The sequence below is a fragment of the Bos grunniens genome, chromosome 5 (genome assembly GCF_055505025.1).
Source record: "Bos grunniens cultivar Pamir isolate PY7600 chromosome 5, Bosgru_T2T1.0, whole genome shotgun sequence".
Taxonomy (NCBI): domain Eukaryota; kingdom Metazoa; phylum Chordata; class Mammalia; order Artiodactyla; family Bovidae; genus Bos; species Bos grunniens.
The window spans coordinates 92,587,537-92,605,367 of record NC_141169.1 but is presented as its reverse complement, the minus strand read 5'-3'; the positions used below and the strand labels follow the sequence as shown (position 1 = coordinate 92,605,367).

General features: G+C 39.2%; 1 protein-coding gene across 10 annotated transcripts in view; it reads left to right on the top strand.

The window, feature by feature from the left end:
* PIK3C2G (phosphatidylinositol-4-phosphate 3-kinase catalytic subunit type 2 gamma) overlaps positions 1-17,831 on the top strand; it is a 651,449-nt gene that overhangs the window by 461,865 nt on the left and 171,753 nt on the right. For all 10 annotated transcript variants that reach the window (XM_086401881.1, XM_086401878.1, XM_086401882.1 and 7 more), the window contains 3 exons: positions 7,734-7,826; positions 9,492-9,621; positions 15,199-15,335. In XM_086401881.1, coding sequence (XP_086258007.1) covers positions 7,734-7,826; positions 9,492-9,621; positions 15,199-15,335 — 360 coding nt within the window. The remainder of the gene's footprint in view (positions 1-7,733; positions 7,827-9,491; positions 9,622-15,198; positions 15,336-17,831) is intronic.

The following is a 17,831-nucleotide window of genomic DNA, read 5'->3' as shown; positions in this document are numbered from 1 at the left end:
AATCAAAAGGGAAATAAAAAAAAATTTTTTAGAAACAAATGACAATGAGAACATGACAACTCAAACCTAAGGGATGCAGCAAAAGTGGTTCTAACAGGGAAGTTTATTGCAATACAATCCTACCTCAAGAAACAAGAAAAACATTAAATAGACAGCCTAACTTTATACCTAAAGCAACTGGAAAAAGAAGAAGAAAAAAAAAATTAGCAGAAGGAAAGAATCATAAAGATCTGAGAAGAAATAAATGAAAAAGACATGAAAGAAACAACAGTAGAGATCAATAAAACTAAAAGCTGGTTCTTTGAGAAGATAAACAAAATTGACAAACCCTTAGCCAGACTCATCAAGAGAAAAAGAGAGAAGAATCAAATCAACAAAATTAGAAATGAAAAAGGAGAGGTTACAACAGACAATGCGGAAATACAAAGGATTATATGGGACTATTATGAACAACTATATGGTAATAAAATAGATAACCTGGAAGAAATGGACAGATTCTTAGAAATGTTCAGTCTTCCAAAACTGAATCAGGAAGAAATAGAAATTTTGAACAACCCAATTTCAAGCACTGATATTAAAGCTGTGATCAAAAACTCTCCCCAAAAACAAAAGTTCAGGACCAGATGGCTTTACAGGAGAATTCTATCAAACATTTAGAGAAGATCTAATGCCTATCCTTTTAAAACTCTTTCAAAAAATTGCAGAGGAAGGAACACTTCCCAATTCATTCTATGAGGTCAAAATCACCCTGATACCAAAACCAGACAAAGGAAACACAAGAAAAGAAAACGACAGGCCAATATCACTGATGAACATAGATGCAAAAATCCTCAACACAATTTTAGCAAACAGAATTCAGCAATACATCAAAAAGCTCATACACCATGATCAAGTTGGATTTATTTCAGGGATGCAAGGATTCTTCAATATACAGAAATCAATGAATGTGACACACCATGTTAACAAATTGAAAGACAAATCTGCTTCTATACCATCATCTCAATAGAAGCAGGAAAAGCCTTGAACAAAATTCAGCACCTATTTATGTTTTAAAACTCTTAAAAAATGGGCATAGAAGGAACCTACCATAACACAGTAAAGGCCATATATGATAAGCCTACAGCAAACACTGTGTCTTTCCTTTTCCCTAAGTCCTTTCAAAAGCTCAGTTAGTAGAGCAGAGGATTGTAGTTGACACTCTAACTGAGAGACATCCTTAGGTCACTGGTTCAACTCCAGCTCGAAGGAGACATATCCACTTTTGGACTTCCCTTGTGGCTCAGCTGGTAAAGCTTCCATCCGCAATGTGGGAGACCTGGGTTCTATTCCTGGGTTGGGAAGATCTGCTGGAGAAGGGAAAGGCTACCCACTCCAGTATTCTGGCCTGGAGAATTCCATGGGACTGTATAGTCCATGGGGGTCTCACAGAGTCGGACATGACTGAAGCAACTTAGCAGCAGCAGCAAACATTATTCTCAATGGTGAAAAACTGAAAACATTTCCCCTAAGATTAGGATTGTGAAGAAAGCTGAGCGCCAAAGAATTGATGCTTTTGATCTGTGGTGTTGGAGAAGACTCTTGAGAGTCCCTTGGACTGCAAGGAGATCCAACCAGTCCATTCTGAAGGAGATCAGCCCTGGGATTTCTTTGGAAGGAATGATGTTAAAGCTGAAACTCCAGTACTTTGGCCACCTCCTGCGAAGAGTTGACTCATTGGAAAAGACTCTGATGCTGGGAGGGATTGGGGACAGGAGGAGAAGGGAATGACAGAGGATGAGATGGCTGGATGGCATCACTGACTCGATGGATGTGAGTCTGGGTGAACTCCAGGAGTTGGTGATGGACAGGGAGGCCTGGCGTGCTGCGATTCATGGGGTCGCAAAGAGTCGAACACGACTGAGTGACTGAACTAAACTGAACTGAAGATCAGGAACAAGACAAGGGTGTCCACTTTCACCACTGTTATTCGACATATTTCTGGAAGTTCCAGCTACAGCAATCAGAGAACAAAAAGAAATAAAAGGAATGCAGATCAGAAAAAAAGAAGTAAAGCTCTCACCATTTGCAGATGACATGATACTATACATAGAAAACTCTAAGAATAGTATCAGAAAATTACTAGAGCTAATCAGTGAATTTAGCAAAGTTGCAGGATACAAAATCAATACACAGAAATCACTTGCATTTCTATATACTAACAATGAAAAATCAGAAAGAGCAATTAAGGAATCAATCCCATTCACCATTGCAACAGAGAGAATTAAAAATCTAGTAGTAAACTTACTTAAGGAGAAGAAAGAACTGTACACATAAAATTATAAGACAGTAATGAAAGAAATCAAAAATGACATAAACAGATGGAGAGATATTCCACGTTCCTGGGTAGGAAGAATCATATTTTTCAAAATCATATTGTGAAAATGACTATACTACTAAATGCAATCTACAGATTAAATGCAATCTCTATCAAATTACCTGCATTTTTCACAAAACTAGAACAAAAAAATTCAAAATTCATATGGAAACACAAAAGACCCCACATAGCCAAAGTAGTCTTGAGAAAGAAGGATGCAGCTGGAGGAATCAACCTTCCTGACCTCAGGTTATACTACAAAGCTACACTCATCAAGACAGTATGGTACTGGCACAAAAACAGAAAGGTAGCCCACTGGAACAAGACAGAAAGCCCAGAAATAAACCCATGCATCTATGGGTACCTTATTTTTGACAATGGAGGCAAAAATATACAATGGAGCAAAGACAGCATCTTCAGTAAATGGTGCTGGGAAAACTGGACAGCTACATATAAAAGAATGAAATTATAACACTTCCTAACACCATACACAAAGATAAACTCAAAATGGGTTAAAGACCTAAATGTAAGACCAGAAACTATAAAACTCTTAAAGGAAAACTTAGGCTGAACAGTCGATGATATAAATCAAAGCAAGATCCTCTATGATCCACCTCCTAGATAATGGAAATAAAAACAAAAGTAAACAAGTGGGACCTGATTAAATTTAAAAGCTTTTGCACAGCAAAGGAAACTATAATCAGGATGAAAAGAAAACCCTCAGAATGGGAGAAAATAATAGCAAATGAAACAGCTGACAAAGGATTAATCTCCAAAATATACAAGCAGCTCATACAACTCAATGCCAGAAAAACAAACAACCCAATCAAAAAGTGGGAAAAAGACCCAAACAGACATTTTGCCAAAGATGACATACAGATGGCTATCAAACACGTGAAATGATGGTCAACATCACTCATTATTAGAGAAATGCAAATCAAAACTACAATGACATATCACCTCACACCGATCAGAATGGCCATCATCAAGTCTACAAACAATAAATAGTAGAGAGGATGTGGAGAAAAGGGAACACTCTTGCACTGTTTGTGGGAATGTATACTGATACAGCCACTATGGAAGATGGCATGGAGATTCCTTAAAAAGCTAGGAAAAAACCACCATATGACTCAGCAATCCTACTCCTAGGCATACACCCTAAGGAAACCAAACTTGAAAAATACACATGTATCCCATTATTCATTATAGCACTATTTACAATAGGTAGAACATGGAAGCAACCTAGATGAATGGATAAAGAAGTTGTGGTACCTATATACAATGGAATATTACTCAGCCATAAAAAAGAACACATTTGAGTCAGTTCTAATGAGGTGGATGAACCTAGAACCTGTTATATAGAGTGAAGTGAGTCTGAGAGAGAAAGATAAATACTGTATTCTAACACATATATATGGAATCTAGAAAAATGGTACTGAAGAATTTATTTACAGGGCAACAGTGGAGAAACAGACATAGAGAATAGACTTATGGACATGGGGAGAGGGGAGGAGAGGGTAAGATGTATGGATAGAGTGACATGGAAACTTACTTTACCATGTGTAAAATAGATGGCCAACAGGAATTTGGTATGGCTCAGGAAACTCAAACAGGGGCTCTATATCAAACTAGAGGGGTGGGATGGGGAGGGAAATGGGAGGGGGTTTCAAAAGGGAGGGGATATATGTAAACCAATGGCTGACTCATTTTGAGGTTTGACAGAAAACAACAAAATTCTGTAAAGCAACTATCCTTCAATAAAAAATTAATTTTAAAAAATAAATAAAGGAAAATAATAGAATGGGAAAGACTAGAGATCTCTTTCGGAGAAGGCAATGGCACTACACTCCAGTACTCTTACCTGGAAAATCCCATGGACGGAGGAGGCTGGTAGGCTTCAGTCCATGGGGTCGCTAAGAGTCAGACATGACTGAGCGACTTCACTTTCACTTTTCACTTTCCTGCATTGGAGAAGGAAATGGCAATCTGCTCCAGCGTTCTTGCCTGGAGAATCCCAGGGACGGTGGAGCCTGATGGGTTGCCGTCTATGGGGTCGCACAGAGTCGGACACTGAAGCGACTTAGCAGCAGCAGCAGCAGAGATCTCTTCAAGAAAAGTACAGATACCAAGGGAAAATTTCATTCAAAAATAGGCACAATATAGGACAGAAATGGTATGGACCTAACAGAAGCAGAAGATATTAAGAAGTGGCAAAAATACAAAGAACAAAAAAGATCTTCATGACCCAGATAACCACAATGGTGTGATCACTCACCTAGAGCCAGGCATCCTGGAATGTGAAGTCAAGTGGGCCTTAGGAAGCATCACTACGAATAAAGCTAATGGACATGATAGAATTCCAGTTGAGCTATTTCAAATCCTAAAAGATGATGCTATGAAAGTGTTGCACTCAATATGTCAGCAAATTTGAAAAACTCAGCAGTGGCCACAGGACTGCAAAAGGTCAGTTTTCATTCCAATCCCAAAGAAAAGATAATGCCAAAGAATGCTCACACTACCACACAATTGCACTCATCTCACACATTAGCAAAGTAATGCTCAAAATTCTCCAAGTCAGTCTGCAACAGTATGTGAACCATGAACTTCCACACGTTCAAGCTGGATTTAGAAAAGGCAAAGGAACCAAAGATCAAATTGCCAACATCCACTGGATCATTGAAAAAGCAAGAGAGTTCCAGAAAAACATCTACTTCTGCTTTTTTGACTACGTCAAAGCCCTTGTGTGGACTACAACAAACCGTAGAAAATTCTTCAAGAGATCGAAATACCAGACCATCTGACCTGCCTTCTGAGAAATCCGCATGCAAGTCAAGAAGCAACAGTTAGAACTGGACATGGAACAACAGACTGTTTCCAAATTGGGAAAAGAATACATCAAGGCGGTATATTTTCAAGGCTGTATATTTTCACCCCACCTATTTAACTTATATGCAGAGTACATCATGGGACACGACAGGCTGGATGAAGCACAAGCTGGAATCAAGATTCCTGGGAGAAACATCTGTAACCTCAGATATGCAGATGACACCACGCTTATGGCAGAAAGTGAAGAACTAAAGAGCCTCTTGATGAAAGTAAAATTGGAGAGTGAAAAAGTTGGCTTAGAACTCAACATTCAGAAAACTAAGATCATGACATCCAGTCCCATCACTTCATGGCAAATAAATGGGAAACAATGGAAACACTGAAAGACTTTACTTTTGGGGCTCCCAAATCACTGCAGATGGTGACTGCAACCATGAAATTAAAGGATGCTTACTTCTTGGAAGAAAAGTTACAACCAACCTAGAAAGGATATTAAAAAGCAGAGACATTACTTTGCCAACAAAGTTCCGTTTTGTCAAAGCTATGGTTTGTCCAGTAGTCATGTATGGATGTAAGAGTTGGATATAAAGAAAGCTGAGCACCGAAGAATTGATGCTTTTGAACTGTAGTGTTGGAGAAGACTCTTGAGAGTCCCTTGGACTGCAAGGAGATCCAACCAGTCCATCCTAAAAGAAATCAGTCCTGGGTGTTTATTGGAAGGACTGATGTTGAAGCTGAAACTCCAATACTCTGGCCACCTGATGCAAAGAACTGACTCATTGGAAAAGACTCTGATGCTGGGAAAGATTGAGGGCAGGAGAAGAAGGGGACGACAAAAGATGAGATGGTTGGATGGCATCACTGACTCAGTGGACATGAGTTTGAGTAAACTCCAGGAGTTGGTGATGGACAGGGAGGCCTCGCATGCTACGGTCCATGGGGTCACAAAGAGTCGGACACAACTGAGTGACTGAACTGAACTGATGTGTGTGTGTATCTGTGTGTGTGTATTCAGGCTTCCAAGTTGGCTGAGTACTAAGAAATTTGCCTGCTAAGCAGGAGACACAGGTTTGATCCCTGGGTCAGGTAAATCGTCTACAGAAAGAAATGGCAACCTACTCCAGTATTCCTGCCTCGAAAAGCCCATGAACAAAGGAGCCTGGAGGGCTACAGTCCATGGGGTCACAAAGAGTTGGACATGACTCAGAAACTAAACAACAACAACATACATATTGTTGTTGAACCTCCCTCCCACCTCCCCATCCTACCCTCTATGTTGTCACAGAGCAACATGCTGAGCTCTCTTCTCTGTTATACAGAAACTTCCCACTAGCTTTCTATTTTACACGTGGTAGTGTGTATATCAGTGCTACTCTTTCCTTTTTCTCACCCTCTTCTTCCTCCACTGTGTCCACAGGTCTGTTCTCAACAATTATGTCTCTATTCCTGCTCAGCCAAAAGGTTCATCAGTACCATTTTTGTAGATTCCATCAGTTCAGTTCAGTCACTCAGTCATGTCTGACTGTGCAATTCCATGCACTGCAGCACTCAGGCTTCCCTGTCCATCACCGACTCCTGGAGCTTGCTCAAACTCATGTCCATTGAGTCAGTGATGCCATACAACCATCTCGTCCTCTGTCATCCCCTTCCCCTCCTGCCTTCAATCTTTCCCAGCATCAGGGTTGTTTCAAATGAGTCAGTTCGCATCAGGTGGGCAAAGTATTGGAGTTTCAGCTTCAACATCAGTCCTTCCAATGAATATTCAGGACTAATTTCCTTTAGGATGGATTGGCTGGATTGGCTAGATTCCATATATATGTGTTAATTCAAAATATTTGTTTTTCTTTATGGCTTACTTCATACTCTGTGTGCATGCTAAGTCACTCCAATCATGTCTGACTCTGAAACCCTATGGATTGTAGCCTGCCAGGCTCCTCTGTCCAAGAGATTCTCCCGGCAAGAATACTGGAGTGGGTTGCCATGCCCTCCTCCAAGGGATCTTCCTAACCCAGGGATCAAACCCACATCTCTTATGTCTCCTGCATTGGCAGGCATGTTCTTTACCTCTAGAGCCACCTGGGAAGCCCACTTCCCTCTGTATCAGAGTCCAAATTTGTATTCAGGTCTTTCTTAACTCTGTATCCATGTTTCTTTAAAATATGCTCTTGGGCAGAAAGAATGAAAAGGAAATATATTTTTTTTAAATAGCAATTTCATCTTTTAGATATTAACCAACCAGCAAAAGCACAATACCCACATACTACTTAGATTATTTAAACCCCCTCCACACCATCACTGCTTAGTGAGGAAAAAATGTCCTTGAAGATTTATAACCTGCTGAAAAGCTGGCTTTTTAGTTTACAAATGAAGGCTTTGGTTGGTAGACTAAAGTCTTTTTTTTTTTTTAAGTAAATATGTTTCTTTGTTTCAAAGTGTAAAAATTATTCATATGTGTTATATTTGCTCATATAACAGATTCCGCTGGGGCCATGATTTCAAACTGTTCTCTTTGCTTTATTTTGCTCACCATATTTCTCTTGCTTTTGTCCTGTAGGCATGTTCATATTTCACATCTAATGCTTTGCCGTTGAAGATTACCTTCATTAATGCCAATCCAATGGGCAAAAACATCAGTGTCATTTTTAAGGTACAGTAGCTCTCCTGAAACATCGAATTGATCCCATAGATAGGACTATTGATTTATTACTCAGAAAAATAAATTAGTATAGCTCTATTCCTCTGGCAACAGCACAGAAGCTGCCAGTTATTTTCGATTCCACATTTTCACAGAATTATAGTACATGCCCTACTATGATTGGCAATAAATCCAACATTACTGGCTCAAAGCCAATGAATCTTCAGTGCAAAACTCCGGGAGGTATGTTTCAACAAATGAAATTGTATGACCACCTTTGACTAGTACAGAAAGCAGAATTGTGCTAAGTTTCTAGAGGGGAAAGTCTTCTTTTGGCCTCCATATTAAATTTGAATCAAAATCAGCTGCAACTCAAATGATATGATTTAACATAAAATTCTTCTTAGTGAGCACTTGCTTATTTTAGTAAATTGGGTTGTTTTCTTCTTTTATAATAAAACATAAATATGGGCCATATCAGGCTTTATCATGAATCCCATGGGACAGTAGAGTAAAAAGTTACATACAGTTCAGTAAGAATAAAGGAAACATTTGCCAGTCATTCTATTAATGTGTTAAATGACTCAGCCAAACCAGAAAACAAGGTCTCAGAGTGGAATTTGTATTCAATTCTGACTAGTTTAAGGATCACACTTATTGCTGCTGCTAAGTCGCTTCAGTCGTGTCTGACTCTGTGCGACCCCATAGACGGCAGCCCACCAGGCTCCTCTGTCCCTGGGATTCTCCAGGCAAGAATACTGGAGTGGGTTGCCATTTCCTTCTCCAATGCATGAAAGTGAAAAGTGAAAGTGAAGTCGCTCAGTTGTGCCCGACTCTTCGCGACCCCATGGATTGCAGCCTATCAGGCTCCTTCATCCATGGGATTTTCCACACCCATATTTTTGCTGTGATCTGTGTAACCTCAAGCATTAAGAGTTCCCCCAGCACTGCATTTTTGGTGAAGGAAAAAGAACCACACAGAATCTCATCGTGGCACACAGTCTTCTGAATATAATTTAGAAAGCATTTTCAAAACTGAGCCTCTTAGTAGTTAACAGCATAGAACTGTCCTTCCCCTTTGGACATTTTCCATTTCCTTCACCTATGCTAGAAAATCACCCCTTTATGATTTCTTGTTATCAAAGGCCATTTATTCTGAAAACTTTGTAACTGCCTTCAAAATAAGAGAAGCCAATAAGTCAAAGTCTGATGAATCATATATGTGCTATTTATACTCCCAGTCAAGAAGCTCCAGGTAATATAAATGTGTATCAGTGTATAAACTTGTAGCACATCAAATATATTTCCCTTTGAAAGAGATGTCACTTGGCTGAGTTTGAAATTTGGATGAACGTTTGTCTAGCCTCTCTTCACCAGACTTTGAGGTTAAGAGGCTGCACATGGATAGTAAATTGAAAGATTGTTATCAGGGAACAACATTCCAAGACACTTCTAATTTGATGGCTGAAGCTTCTATAATCATTTAAAAGAAAGCTCTTGTTTTCTTTGATCTTCTATCAGAAACACGGGGTACTCTTAGTGCTAAAAGAACAACTGAAACCACCCTAAGTCAGGCTGGAAAGTTATTCAGAGAAGGAAATGACATATACTGAGTTGTTGAAAACTTTCAATGGAATTCAAGAAGAAACCCAGAGTCTATAATTTTGTTTCTAACAGGCTGGAGATGATCTCCGTCAGGATATGCTTGTTCTGCAGATTATTCAAGTGATGGACAATATTTGGCTGCAGGAGGGCCTGGATATGCAAATGGTCATTTATAGATGTCTATCCACAGGAAAAGGCCAAGGTCAGTATAGATTAGAAAGCTGACTTACATTGCTTATCTCATACATTTATTGGTAATATGCCCTCAGACTTTCTACAACTTTCATTTTAGATGACAAATTTTAAAATCCAAAGAACTAAACACAGTCATTCTTCTTCTTCTTCTTTTTTTTTTTTTTTACAAAGAATTAGTTTCAAAAACAATAAGCCAAGATGATTTAATATCACAAGTGACTAAAGTCACTTTAGTCATGTCTTACTCTTTGTGGCTCTATGGACTGTAGCCTGCCAGGCTTCTCTGTCTATGGGATTCTCCAGGCAAGGACACTGGAGTGGGTTGCCATTTCCTCCTCCTCCAGAGGATCTTCCCAACCCAGGAATCAGACTTGCATCTCTTATGTCTTCTGCTTTGGCAGGCAGGTTCTTTACCACTAGCACCACCTGGGAAGCCCCAAACATAGTCATTCTTCTTTAAAAAAAGAATTGGCTTCAAAAACAATAAGCAAAGATGATTTATATAAAGCATAATGTCCTTCTAAATATTAATCAGGATTCTGACAACTTAAATGTTAACTGTAATATCCTTTTGAGTGTCTTTAAGGATTATTTACATTAATAATTCATATTTTTTCTCTTTTTTAAGCTAATAATAGAAAGGTCTGCTTATTCATAAAAATTACAATTGTTTCCAACTAAGACAAAATTTACAAAGTTGCAAGCAGTTAAAGGAGTTCTGAAAATTCTAAATAAGTTATCAACATGCACTTAGTTTCTGAAAGACTTTTGAGTAAAGTGTGATATCAACAATCAAAGATGATCTGTATTCAAACTTTGAACTTACTTCAGCATTTCTCTTTATAAAAGCCAAGACATTAATATGGAAATATAATTACATATGTACACATTTTCAATGAAAATAAAATGTTGAAGATCCACACAAATAAGCAGACATCAGAAGTAAAAGTTGTACTTAATTACAATCATGCTAAATTGAAGAAATAATTTCTAAGGTATCATAATTTTTTTACATGTGGCGATTGCCACTTAAGATTTCATTAAATTAATTGGTATAAAATATAAAAGATATGGGCTTCCCAGGTGATACTAGTGCTAAGGAATCTGCTGACAATACAGCAGACACAAGAGACCCAAATTCAATCCATGGGTTGGCAAGATCCCCTGGAGAAGGAAATGACAACCCACTCCAGTATTCTTGCCTGGAAAACCCCATGGACAGAGGAGCCTGGCAGGGCTACAGTCCATGGGGTTGCAAAGAGTCAGACAAAACTGAGCACTTGTCAGCAGCAGCATAGAAGATACATCTGCATAAACAAAGGGATAAAATAATCATAGAATTGGAAAAAGGATTATGTTGTTGTTGTATTTAATTCAGACAGAACTACAGTTTAAACCCATCATCTTAAAAGAAAAAACTGTTACTGTCTTCAGGTACCCTCCAGTTCCTGGGGTCTCATCACTAGGCTCAGTCCTCCAGCCAACTGAGATTCAAGATTTTAGAAGCTAAACATGGAAGCATCTCCTAGTTAACTTGCAGTTATATAGTTCAGGGTTACTGTTACAAGTCAAACTGCCCAATTATTTTGATTCTAATAAAAGGGCCCTTGTTTCCATGCCAAGTGTACCACTCCTGAACTTCTAACGTTCTAAATCCTGAAAGTCTTTTATTACTGCTACTACTCAGAGATCCTTATTCCTTCAGTTTTATTCTCCCTTTTCTCACATAAATGACCTAATTCTTTCATATCATAATATGTTGAAAGGGTAAGAATGAGCCAAGGCTTAGATGACCCAAGCTGAGCTTCTTGATGTCACACGGATTACTTTTTATTCAGAAATTGAATACAGCAATAGCCTCAGTGGAATTCTTCAATTCCATCTCTTTGTTTCTCTGTTTACAATCATAGGAATGTAATGGAGACTAAAACTTTTAACTTTCATAAAATAGTTCAGCAAAAACAACCCTAGACTTGCCCAAAGTTAGAGATATAATTAGGCAAACAAGTTATTCTTCCCCATCCCCACTATCTACCAACAATTTCTTTAGTTGTAAGATTATAATGGAAAAAAATTTCTTCCACAGAAATGGCCACCATTAAAGCAAATGTCTTTTTTAGGCATTTAGGTTCCATTTTAAATCAGGTTCCAAGGGTTATTGAATATCTACTGTTCTCAAGAAATGTCACAAAGTAATATGCATGTGTGCTAAGTCCCTAGTATCCGACGCTTTGTGACACTATGGACTGTAGCCTGCCAGGCTCCTCTGTCCATGGCATTCTCCAAGCAAGAATACTGGAGTAGGTTGCCACCCCCTTCTCCGGGGGATCTTCCTGACACAGGGATCGAACCCATGTCTCCTGCATCTCCTGCACTGCAGTTGGATTCTTTACTGCGAAACCACTGGGAACACCTGTCACAAAGTAAGTTAGGGAATACTAAAATGACCTAAACAGGGCTGTTGGTCTTAAGGAGAGTATACTCCAGGCCACAAGTTAATATAACTTTATCAACATTATTGTTAATTCTCATGACCACTTGGGATATGGTGTTGTAGGAACTTTGGGAGAGATTATCAGAGCAGATAAAATTTCTTTAGGATTTATTTCATTGCTCCAAATTTGCTCCAGATTTGATGGGATAAAAGTTACTTAGGAAAATTGGACCAGTTACATCTAGGATCCAGCCAGGTTACTAAATCAAGCTCTCCACTGGGCAGGGGTGGGGAGGGGAATGGAAGGTGGAGAGGCTCAGTCTCAATGATTACAGAAAGCTGCTAGTGTTTCTCAGGCACCTTTTTTTGAGAAACACTACTTTCTGTGATGGCTCAGAGGTTAAAGCCTCTGCCTAGAATGCGGGAGACCCGGGTTCAATCCCTGGGTTGGGAAGATCCCCTGGAGAAGGAAATGGCAACCCACTCCAGTACTCTTGCCTGGAGAATCCCATGGAGGGAGGAGCCTGGTAGGCTACAGTCCATGGGGTTGCAAAGAGTCGGACATGACTGAGCGAGTTCACTTTCACCTTCTGTGATAGGGGCTTCCCTGGTGGCTCAGTGGTAAAGAACCCATCTACCAATGCAGGAGATGTGAGTTCAGTCCCTAAGTCAGAAAGATCCCCTGAAGAAGGAAATGGAAACCCACTCCAATATTACCTGAGAAATCCCATGGACAGAGGAACCTGGCAGGCTACAGTCCATAGGGCTGCAAAGAGTCAGACATGATTTAATGACTAAGCATGCATGCACAGCTTGTATGATATCATCTTAAAAAGTTTTCTCCATAAGAACCTTGCTACTTAAGTGTGACCTACGGACCAGCAACATGACATCATCTGTGAACTTGTTAGAAATTCAGAATCTCAGGTCCCAGTTCCACCCTACTGAACCATAACCTACATTTTGACAAGATCCTCAGGCAATACACATGGGCATTAAATTTTGAGAAATGCTATATTACAGAACTATGTGATTGGAGTCACACATGTTACCCAATGTGCACAGAATTGTGCTAGAAGTGTTTAAAAGGTGTATAATACACAGTAGCTTAAAATGTATAAAAATGTAAATTATGGTTTGAATTAATGGGCAGAATTTACCCACCATGATTGTTATAAATGAGGTACAAAGTTTTCTGGGTAGTCAGCAATGAAAGACTTATGATAAATGACTTGGGATTTAGCAATGATTAATTCCCTGAAGACAAATGAGGTCTGAAGCATAACTGACTTTGCTGCAGCAGCACCCATATCTAAGGGTGCATTCATCCACGTCCTAGTCTGGGGTGTAGTCAGATGCACAGGGCCTTCCCTGGTGGCTCAGTGGTAAAGAATTGCCTGCCAATGCAGGAGATGCTGGTTTGATTCCTAGGTCAAGAAGACCCCCTGGAGAAGGAAATGGTAACCCACTCTAGTATTCTTGCCTGGGAAATCCCATGGACAGAGGAGCCTGGTGGGCTATAGTCCATGGGGTCACAAAGAGTCAGATATGACTCAGAGACTGAACAATAACAAATTCGAGGTGGCGATGAAGCACTATGGAACCAGGTGCCATGGTTTTCTGTTAGAAAGTGTTAGATGGAGGAACTGGGAGAATGAAGGAAAATTTCAGGGTTGGAAAAAGGAATTATATTGCTGTTTCCAAAGTAATTATATTACTATCAAATGTTAAGTTTTACATTCACTATCTCTATACACAAGGGAATACCTGCACAAGAGCCAAATACTGTCAGGCAGAGAGGGAGAAATGATATTAAAGATATGACCAGGATTTATCTCTGGGGTGTTACATTTCCTTCTTTTTTGTTTTCAACAAACTGATTGTAATATGTTATTTTTTACAGCGTTCTATTCCCACTCTCCATGTTTTAAGTTTCTCTCTGATCCAGCAAAGTAGTTGCCTAATAGTCACCCCAGGGCTGGGCTATTGAGTATTACAAGATTAAGGCCACAAAAAAAAAAAAAAAAAAGAGAGAGAGAGAGAGAGAGATGAAGGCTACAACCAGCTGCCACTGGCCAAATCCAACACAGAGAAGTGTTCTGCCTACCATTACTATGATCTACTCATTTGTTGTTTAATTTGAATATTTTTAAGGTAGACATAAAACAGTCAATTTTTAAAACTTAACTGTCTCTCTTTTCATATAGTTACATTTATGTCCCTGATCCCTTTGGGCATTTGTGTTTGCAACTCTTGCAGCTGTCAAAGATTGTGGAAATTAGAAATTCTCAACTCTAATTTCTTTCAATGACTTTATTTACAGAACTGTAGATTACAGATTATTTTTGGGGCATTATTCCTAGGAGAATTTTAAATACTGGGTTTAAATTGCTATTCTGTACATAATAAAAATCAGAAGGTTTGAAAATATTTACATTCCAAAAGCCTTAGGAACACAGCGAAAAGAAGCCTTGATGGTTAGTGGGTCAAATGTCCTATTGAAGTTCATTCAATGTATGTTCCCCTAAAAAATTATCATAGTTTCCCTTTAATATTGACTGAGAAGGAAGGAGCAAGTGGCTCTGTACATGTTTACTGCAGAATTACTCTGTTCAGTCCTAGAAGTGAAACTGGTAAGTGAAGCTTTTATTAACCTGAACATTGATTTTACAGTATATTTGAAATATTTGTCATGTAGATTATATTAGATTCACTTATTTCATAAATGTGCTTGTTATACAAGTGTAAATGTCTTCCTTTAAACTGTAAATGAATGCACAAGCCATACATTAATTAATTCACTACTCTGTTGACTCAGTGAGGTTTCTGGAAGACCATCTAGATTGACTCTCTACTATTGTTTTAATGGAACATCTAAGCATCTAGTAGAAATAGATGCTTCTGATACATCTGACCAAATATGAGTAGCCTCATCACTCCCCAGGATTTAGGAAAAATTAGAAGGCATACCATCTAGGTAAGACTCCTTCAGAAAAGAAAATTTGAAAAAAGAAAAAAAGTGGGGTGAGGGGGTAATCCAAGTCATGCTAGCAACTGTTGTTGTCGTTACCTAGATCAAAATGCATTTCCTAAGTATCCTTCATCCTGCAGAGAAAGAGCTGTTTCCATAATCTCTTTTTTATCACGCAGGGTTGGTGCAGATGGTGCCTGATGCTATAACCCTAGCAAAAATCCATCGCTGTTTTGGACCGATAGGACCCCTGAAAGAAAATACAATCAAAAAATGGTTCAGTCAGCATAACCCTTTAAAGGCGGATTATGAAAAGGTTTGTCCTTCTGTAGCTAATTTTAAATGATGTACTTAAATAAGGATATACACTGGCTCATTAGATATTCTGATTTTTTTTTTCTTTCAGAGCACTTTATTTATTTATTTTATTTTATTTTTTAACTTTACAATATTGTATTGGTTTTGCCATATATCAAAATGAATCTGCCACAGGTATACATGTGTTCCCCATTCTGAACCCTCCTCCTTCCTCTCTCCCCATACCATCCCTCTGGGTCGTCCCAGTGCACCATCCCCAAGCATCCAGTATCGTGCATCGAACCTGGACTGGTAACTCGTTTCATATATAATAGAATGGTAGAGATATTCTGATTTATGAAAAAATAAATTGAGTTCTCTTGAGTTCTTGAGTTCTCTTGAGTTCTTGAGTTCTCTGGAGTTCTAATTTCCTCAGTCATCAGCCTAGTAATAACAACACAGTTTAAATGGTATATTGTTGTCATTGTTCAATCATTAAGTCATTTCTGACCCTTTTTTGACCCTATGGACTGCCATATGCTAGACTTCCCTGTCCTTCACTGTCTCCTGGAGTTTGCTCAAATTCATGTCCTTTGAATTGGTGATGCTATCTAACCATCTCATCCTCTGCCACACCCTTCTCCTCCTGCCTTCAATCTTTCCCAGCACCAGGGTCTTTTCCAGTGATGCAGCTCTTCACATTAGGTGGCCAAAGATTTGGACCTTCAGCTTTGGCATCAGTCCTACCAATGAATATTCAAGGTCGATTTTCTTTAGGATTAACTGGTTTGATCTTCTTGCAGTCCAAGGGACTGGTATGTTAACTCAGTAAAAATTTCTGTTTGGTTTTTCCTCTGGGTGGAAAATCTGGGCTATCAATAGAGACTTAGCTGCCCCTCTTACAGCAATCTCACATGAGATGATGCTTCTTGAAACTACCTTCTCTAAGTTACCTCTGCCTATTTGTCCACAATCTATAATTTCTAGAAATCCCCCTCCTTCCTTTGCAATGTATTTTCTTCTGCCAAGTTCTCTTTTCTCATGCCTTATTCTTTTAATATTTTCAGAATGCATAATAGAGTTTTCATTTTTTATATCTCAGAATTTACAAAATGCAATATTCCATTTGACCACAAACATTTTTCCCACTTTACCCTGGCATCTAGCCTGCAGTGTACCGTGTTCAGATTCTGCCCTCAACCAGAGCTCCTACATGAAAGAATGAGTTGACTAGAGTCAGGCCTTGCCCCACTTGCCAAAGCATGAACTGGTACAGCTAGGTCCCCTAGAGAGGTAGGGACACCTTTATGCTGATTCACACAAAGATGCAATATGGGCCAGCATCAGATTTGCTCAGAACCATCTTGAGCCCTAAACATCCTTCATTCTAGGAAACTCCTCAGTCCTAGGCAAACTGGGAGGTTTAGTCACCCTAGTTGGCCTGGGACAGGAAAGAGAGACCCAAGATTTAATCCACTCCAGACTTCTATGAGATTGAGTGAGTCAGTGAAAGTGGCTCAATCGTGTCCAACTCTTTGCAACCCCATGGACTATACAGTCCATGGAATTCCCCAGGCCAGAATACTGGAGTGGGTAGCCTTTTCCTTCTCCAGGGAATCTTCCCAATCCAGGGATTGAACCCAGGTCTCCTGCATTGCAGGCGGATTCTTCACCAGATGAGTCATGGAATACAGTAAAATACAGGTTTGGGAGTTCACATAACAAAGAATTAGATGAAAGTATCTTGAATCTATTTTTTACCCATTCCCAAAATTGAAACGAGTTAGGCACAAACCCTGAGGTTGTATTGTTTGAGGTGTTTCCACATACATTTAATGTTCATAAGTACCACGTGAAAGACATATTTTATTATCTTTATAAGTAAAGAAAATCAAGACAGACAAATTAAGGCACTTGGGATACCTGGAACTGACCTGGCATGTAGTCCAGCCACATGGACTTCCCTTCCCAAGGGTCAGCCACTAGCTGAGGAGGCCCACACATGTGGCTCAGTCTCACTCACGGTTGCACCACGGTTACACTTATCGTCGCATCATCCATCAAAATGATGTATATCCAGGAGACAAATTTTTTGTAGAAAAAGGAACTTTGGCAAGAAGCCTGTGTTCATTAAAGAAACGTAAGCCACAGCTGACTTAATGGAACCTTCTTCCACCCGCACAGGTATATACTGTACCAAACCCTTTGGGGCATTAACTGGATAATATTTTTGTAAGGGATCAGACATCTCAATATTGTTTATTTTGTGTAAAAACTTCGAATATTCAAAAATTGATATTTTACATTTCTATAGGACTAGGCAATAGTGTTCTTGCCTGGAGAATCCCAGGGATGGTGGAGCCTGGTGGGCTGCCGTCTATGGGGTCCCACAGAGTCAGACACGACTGAAGCGACTTAGCAGTAGCAGCAGGCAATATTGAGCCATATTGTTCCTTCTTTTACCTTGAAAAAAGTAATCCACTCTTGTGCAACTGTAACATTAAAAAAATCACAT